Consider the following 7,447-nt stretch of genomic DNA (forward strand, 5'->3'; position numbering starts at 1 on the left):
TGTGTGTGTGTTTGTGTGTCTTACTGTGCAGTCGGCAGTGGCGAGGTCCAGTTGCGCCAAGTGGGAAACACTGTCTCTGTGTACTGAAATAGGTACACCAACAAGTTTTAAATTAGACACAAGGCATGAGGACCCACACAGATGACGTGTTTTAGCATGTACAGTGGGGCTCGAAAGTTCGGGCACCCCAGATAAAATTTTGTATTAATGTGCATAAAGAAGCCGAGAATAGATAATATCTCCAAAAAGGCATCAAATGACACATTAGACATTTGTATAATGTTTCACCAAAAGTTAGATTTTATTTCTATCATTTACACTTTCAAAATAACAGAAAACTAAAAAATGGCCTCTGCAAAAGTTTGGGCACCCTGCAGAGTAAACACCTTGTACTGCCCCCTTTGGCAAGTATCACAGCTTGGAAACGCTTCTTGTTCCAGCCACGAGTCTTTCAATTCTTGTTTGAGGTATCGTCGCCCATTCTTACTTACACAGGTCTTCCAGTTCTTTGAGATTTCTGGGCTGCAATAGCGCTTTGCTATCTTCTCATAGCCTTCTCCTGCTTTGTGAACATCAACTAAAACTATCAGTTTTAGTTTTCTGGACAACTGCTTAGAAGAAGCCATGGTGCTGATTGTTGGGGCAAGGTCAGGTGAGTCTGGGCATTTAAAACCTTAAGACTGACATCACCTGGTCTCTCCAGATGATGATTGAGAACAATCCATGACGCTGTCAGGTTTCAGCTTTCCAAAGACATGCTATAAACTCTGCAGGGTGCCCAAACTTTTGCCGACCCCATTTTTTTGTTTTCTGTTATTTTTAAAGTGTAAATGATGGAAATAAAATCTAACTTTTTGTGACATATTATACGAATGTCTGATCTGTGATTTGATGCCTTTTGGAGATTTTTCCATCTTTTCTTGGCTTCTTTATGCACATTAATACAAATTTTTACCTGGGGTGCCCAAACTTTTGAGCCCTACTGTAGCTCTCTGTAAAACCACAACTTTTCTTCTTCTCTGCATTTCTTTATCTAACCAGTTAATTGCTTCTGTAAAGACATGTTTCTGTTAAGTTTCTCAAATGCCCTTTTCAAAGCTTTGAGCACTAGAGGTTTTTTTTGTTTTGGGGTAGCGAGCAATAATCTCAGACAGATATATCGAAAAACAAAAACAAAATCTTCTTGTGGTCTTACCTATGCAGGTACCAAGGCTGGGGTCATATCCCAGCAGCCCCTCCTCCTGGAACACTCGTTTCAGGTTGACCCTGAGTGCTCCCTCGTTCTCCCCTTCCTCCGCCTTGCTCCCTCCTCCACTGGTCCTCCTGCCTCTTTCTGTTTCCCTTTCTCTGTACAGGGAGTTCTCCAGCGCATCCTGAATCTTCTCCTCCCGCTCCTCATTGGTCCAATTGGCCGGGGCTGTTGGCCAATCGATGCCCAGAGCTCGGAGAAAGGTGATGATGTCGCTTTCCTCGGGAAGAGTGGGGCAATAGGAGACTGCAAATCTGAGACAGGTAAGGAGATTGGTACTGATCCCTGCAGCAGTAATGTATGGCTGCAATTAACATGTTTTGCATTAGCAACTCATCCTCTAATCTGTTGATCATTTGGTCTGTGTGAAATGTGAATGTGAATGTGAATGTGTGAAAGTATTGAAAAATGCCCATTAAAGTTTACCCAAGCCCAAGGTGACATATAGAAATTGCTTATTTTGTCAAAGCAACCAAGTACAAAACCAAAGATATTCAATTTACAATGATTAAACAGCAAAAGCAGCAAATCTTTCCATTTTACAAGCAGACACCAGTCAATGATTTTAAATTGTCCTTGATAAAATGATTAAAACTATTAAAATATGAGACAACTGATATTTTTTGCACTAGATTAATTGCTATAAAGAAGTCAATTATAAAGCACAGATTGTTTAGGAGAGGTGAGAGTAACTATAGGAAGTGGATTTGTGTGGACAATTTATGAATTTGGAATTAATCCACAGACTCACCCCTGTCTTCTCAACAGCTCCCCCATGTGGTCAGCCAACAGAACAGTCCTCAGCTGGCCCAGAGTCAGTGTTTCAGGAGTGGGTGTGTTGGGTTTAGGGTGCAGTGCAGGGCAGTTGAGCACCACACAGCCTTGCCTCTGACTTGAGGGCTTCAGGTACTCTGTGGCTCCATCTGCCAGGACAGACCGGAAGGCTGCGGCCCGGTCCACCCTCACCCTCAACCCCTCACCCATTACTTCCCCACCAGCCACAGGGAGAACCCCACTGCCACGGAGTGACAGGACCCTGGACATCACTGCTGGCGGGACCTGGGCAAATAATCAGAGCAATTAGAGACTTGTATACATGCATGCATGAACAAAAGTATATGTGGGTGTGTGAGAAGTGGCAAATATTGATGAGGTAATTACTAGTACTGGAGGTGGTCAGATACAGTATAGTGGCATGCAATTGATATCAATTGATATTGTACTTGTATGTCATTCAATATCAATCATTTACTTAATAGCTCTGACTTTAAGATATGCGTGTCTGAAAATCTTTGCACATGCATTTGTGCAAAAATGCATATCAATGTCAGTTGGAGAATAGATGTTTGTATCTGCTTCAAACCACAAAAGTGCATCTTTAAAAATCATCATACAAGTTTACATGTATGTAGACTATACATGCAAAAATATAATTTACAAGGATGCATGAACACGCCCACAGAAGAAATTGTTTACACTTGGACATAAACCTGTTAACGTCATATCCTTTGAGAGACTGACAGGAACGAGCTCCAGAATAAGACGCCTTCGTGTGTTTCAGTCGCAGCACAGCTTCGCGTCTCTGACTTGCAGCTGTGCGTCTGCGTGGTGTTTGACCCACATTGCATCTGCAACTCATGGGTTAATAATTACTGCTGCAGGCTGTTACCGTCCGGTCGAAGTCATCAAAGTCAGTGGCCACTGATCAATTGGGGGTGTTTAGCTGTCGCATCACACAAACATACTCATGAGTTGGGTATTTAACGTGTGACTCGAGTCAGCTCCAACTTGTTAATAAGGGCAGGTTATTGGACTCAGCTGAGCGTTAAAGCAGATAGTTCCGGGTCCCTAGTTCCTACTGGCCGAGTCACGTTCTAAACCGCTGAAAACACCTTCCGTCTATTTAAATATCAGCGACTACGCAACAAATCCCTCGCCCCACAGTAAACGCTACGCCTTCTGCTACTGTCCAGGAACACTGCTGAGGGAGTAACGTAGAAGAATAAAATGTCAAAGTGTAACACATTTGACATCGGCGCTATTGCGTTTCATGAAACGATTTTAAAGATGGCTCTTTCGTTGCATCTATAGCGTTAACAGAAAAGGATAGTGTCTAAAACACCGCGAAATAAGCAATTAACCCGTTAAAAAAATTACTGGAAAACCCAACACCCTCAAACCAACCTGTCCGTCCGCATACAGCGTGTTAAGCATCGTGGTCGGCGACAAGAAGTCCCTGTTCCGCAGGTTTTTAGCGCTGCTCTCCTTGAACCAAAGCTTCTCCGGTTCAGGGAAGATCCTGTCGCCGTTTTCCCGGCTGGAATCGGGGACATTTTCCCGCTCCCGCCGCAGTGCGGAGCTCAGCGCCCGGACGGTAGGGGTGATCCGCAGGGGCGAAGACTCCTCGATATTCTCCATCACCACCACGGAATACACAGGTGAGCTTTGCTACCAGGCTATCAGCAGCAATTCCGCACCCTGCTCATAGCTTCTGTCCCGACGCTGTCTCACTGCTCGGTGCTGATGCAGGCTATGCTACGTTCCAACACTGTCGAACTACAAGCCGATTTCCAGCCGCACGGGTAATCACTGATCGATGTCAGATATTGGCTGGAAATGAGGACTGCATTGGCTGTTTTTTTTTTTTTCTATGCGGAACTAGTGAAGTACAACCCGTGTTTCTTGCGAGGTAAATTTCCGTGTTGGACCAATGGAACATGCCTAATACATATAGGCCTAATAGCGCCATCCAGTTTGTGGCAGAGTAACTGCACTGTATGGCCAAAAGTATGTGGACATAGGGCTATCCGTCAGTAATATGTTTAATTCTTTCTAGTGCAAGCAGTAATGGGAAAAGTTGCTTCTTATGAGTTTTAACCTTGCACAATAATGTCGTTGCACTATTTGTATGTATTTTAAACTGATGTTTTTATCTTGCTTTTATGATCTTACCTGTAGCACTTTGAGATTTGTCTTAAATGTAAAGTGCATTACAAATAAAATGTACTATTCTTAATTTTTTTAAGATAAGAAACGTTAGCAGCCCAAAAGTTTAGAAAAACAAAGGAAATGTTGCTCTCCTGTTGAATTCCTCATGATGAGCTACATTTAACCACACTACAGGCCACCTTAATATTACGGACCTGTTGTTATGGCTGAAGTTACTCATATCATTCCTGTGTTTCATTGAGGTGACTATAGCAACACATTTTTAATTTAAAACAGAGAAATGTCTTTGCCAAAAGCAATACTAATTCTGCTGTTGACAGGCTGACAAACCCCCTTTTGTCAGTAGCCCATCAACTTTTATCTACTAAATCATGCAATGAATTTGCCTTATTCATTACTGAAAGAATTGAGAAAATGAGTTGTCAATTCCTCCTTATCAGGTAGGGGAAATGGTCTGGCCCAACTTCCCTGCTTCAGTGAAGCTGCATCTTGTTGCTAAATAGGGGGGAAATCCCTGAAGAGTGGAGCATTTTATAACGGCATATGTGGTTTTGAATGAAAAGTTTAGCATATGGGTGTGTAATATCTTTATTCTTTTGGCCATGTGGTGTCTATACTGTGTAACAAATAAGTAAATTCTGCCATAACTAATTTTACAACTAATTCAAATAGTATTGCTGTTTGAATAGCAGTTTATACAGCTGAAGTGATGCTTAATAAATCAATTCAACAATAGATTGTCAGAAAGCAACAGTTCAGAGAAAGTTTCTCTGTGGTCACCCTTTAAATCTCAGTGTAAAACACAAATACTTTGCTTTATCACCACTAGTGTGGGAGCCAATCAAGTTCCAACATCATCTTTTTTTTTATTTTATTATACTTTATTAATCCCACAAGGGGAAACTACACTTTTCACTTTTTTTTTTTTTTTTTACCTATTGAGTGAACTGTCTATGATGATTGAGGATCACTTCCTCAATCATCATAGACAGTTCAATCACAGATGTATTAAAAGAATAAGACAAGCTTTGAGCCTAGTACCTCTTCTCCCGGCGCAGAAATGTGACATAAAGGGCACAAATATACAACAAGGGAGGTGTTTGTAATAAGTTGAGACGCTGTAGCAAAAGATAAGATCTTACATCCATGGAGAAGATGCACAACTGGCAGGAGAACGAAATCAAAGAACTTTTGATCATCCGGGGGCTCGGAGGCGATCCGCGACCACATGACAGGCACGGTGAAGGGCTCTGTAGTTTACAACAAGATGACCAAACTGCTGGCGGAGAGGGGGGTGTACAGATCACACATGCAGGTGATCAGCAAACTGAAGGCGCTGAGGAAGCAGTACACCGAGTACCACCAGCAGAAGACCCGCTGCGGGAGCGACCGCGTCGACTGGCCGTTTTAGGAGCTGTGCCACCGGGTTTTCGGGAATGCCCCCGTGGGGAGCCCGGTGAAACTCCCACACCTCCACCACCACCACCACCGCCTCTTCCTCCACCACTGCCGCCTGACGTCAGCGAGGAGCATCAGGAGGTTGTAGTCGGGCTTTGGGACGAAGTTGACGACAGGGAGCTTAACAAGCATCAGTCATGTACATGTAAGATCTCTGTGGTTATTACGTAGTTTTGAATCTGACCAGGTCAGTTTGTTTGTTTTGAACAGCACTGGAGACATAATGCTATCCTTGGCAGTGGGCTGTCCCTGCACTTCCTCTCTAATCTTCATCACCTTCTTTTTCCCTCAGTCTCCTCATCTTGATCATCTCTTCCCTTACCAAAGCTGAGCTTTGACAGTCGAAGACAGTTTTTCATTTTTGTCTTGGTGTGAAAAAACACAGGGTCAGTTGATATTTTTGTTAAGTTTGTCTTGCAAATGAAAATAGATAGGGGTGCCTCATTTTATTGTGAGCCCTTTACTCAATTTGAATTTTAAAGAAAAGCATTTTCAATTTTAGGTGACAGTTTATCAGTCCATTGTTGATCAGCCCATTTGATGAATTGAATTAATGCTAGCTTTAATTTACTCAAGTGAAACTTACTAGTTTAGATAACTACTGTGTTGAATCCCTTATTAAACCCATTTAAAGTTAACAAGAGTTAAATGTAACTAGATGTACAGTACAGGCCAAAAGTTTAAACACACCTTTGCATTCAATGCGTTTAATTTTCTAGACTATTTACATTGTAGAGTCTTACTGAAGGCATCAAAACTATGAACACATATGGAATTATGTACTTAACAAAAAAGTGTGAAATAACTGAAAATGTCATATATTCTAGTTTCTTCAAAGTAGCCACCCTTTGCTCTGATTACTGCTTTGCAAACTCTTGGCATTCTCTTGATGAGCTTCAAGAGGTAGTCACCTGAAAATGGTCAGTCAACAGTCTTGAAGGAGTTCCCAGAACCCTCTCGATTGGGTTCAGGTCGGGGACTGTGGAGGTGCGGCACTCCACCACTCTCTTTCTTGGTCAAATAGCCCTTACAGAGTCTGGAGGTGTGTTTGGGGTCATTGTCATGTTTGAAAAGAAATGATGGTCCAACTAAACGGAAACCGGATGGGATGTCACATGTCGCTGCAGGATGCTGTGGTAGCCATGCTGGTTCAGTATGCCTTCAATTTTGAATAAATCCCCAACAGTGTCACCAGCAAAGCACCACACCCATCACACCTTCTCCTCCATGCTTCACGGTGTGAACCAGGCATGTAGAATCCATCTGGTCACCTTTTCTCTATCACACAAAGACATGGGGGTTGGAACCAAAGATCTCAAACTTGGATCATCAGACCCAAGCTCAACTTTCCACTGGTCTAATGTCCATTCCTTGTGTTTCTTGGCCCAAACAGATCCCTTCTGCTTGTTGCCTCTCCTTAGCAGTGGTTTCCTAGCTGCTATTTGACCATGAAGGCCTGATTTGCGCAGTGTCCTCTTAACACTTGTTCTAGAGATGTGTCTGCTGCTAGTACTCTGTTTGGTATTCATCTGGCGTCTAATCTGAGCTGCTGTTGATTTGCGATTTTCGAGGCTGGTGACTCAGATGAACTTATCCTCAGCAGCAGAGGTGACTCTTGGTCTTCCTTTCCTGGGGCGGTCCTCATGTGAGCCAGTTTCGTTGTAGCGCTTGATGGTTTTTACAACTGCACTTGGGGACACATTCAAAGTTTTCGCAATTTTCCGGACCGACAAACCTTCATTTCTTAAGGTAATGGTGGCCACTCGTTTCTCTTTACTTAGCTGATTGGTT

General features: G+C 42.9%; 1 protein-coding gene across 1 annotated transcript in view; it reads right to left on the minus strand.

The window, feature by feature from the left end:
- Window positions 1-3,965, minus strand: part of dalrd3 (DALR anticodon binding domain containing 3) — a 7,640-nt gene extending 3,675 nt beyond the window's left edge. The window contains exons 1-4 of the mRNA XM_032520963.1: window positions 3,434-3,965; window positions 2,001-2,308; window positions 1,196-1,503; window positions 25-83 (exon numbers count right to left, since the gene is read on the minus strand). Of these exons, the coding sequence (XP_032376854.1) occupies window positions 25-83; window positions 1,196-1,503; window positions 2,001-2,308; window positions 3,434-3,667 (909 nt within the window). The 5' untranslated portion in view covers window positions 3,668-3,965. The remainder of the gene's footprint in view (window positions 1-24; window positions 84-1,195; window positions 1,504-2,000; window positions 2,309-3,433) is intronic.
- Between the last annotated feature and the right edge of the window lie 3,482 nt (window positions 3,966-7,447).

The sequence above is a fragment of the Etheostoma spectabile genome, chromosome 7 (assembly GCF_008692095.1).
Source record: "Etheostoma spectabile isolate EspeVRDwgs_2016 chromosome 7, UIUC_Espe_1.0, whole genome shotgun sequence".
Classification (NCBI taxonomy): Eukaryota; Metazoa; Chordata; class Actinopteri; order Perciformes; family Percidae; genus Etheostoma; species Etheostoma spectabile.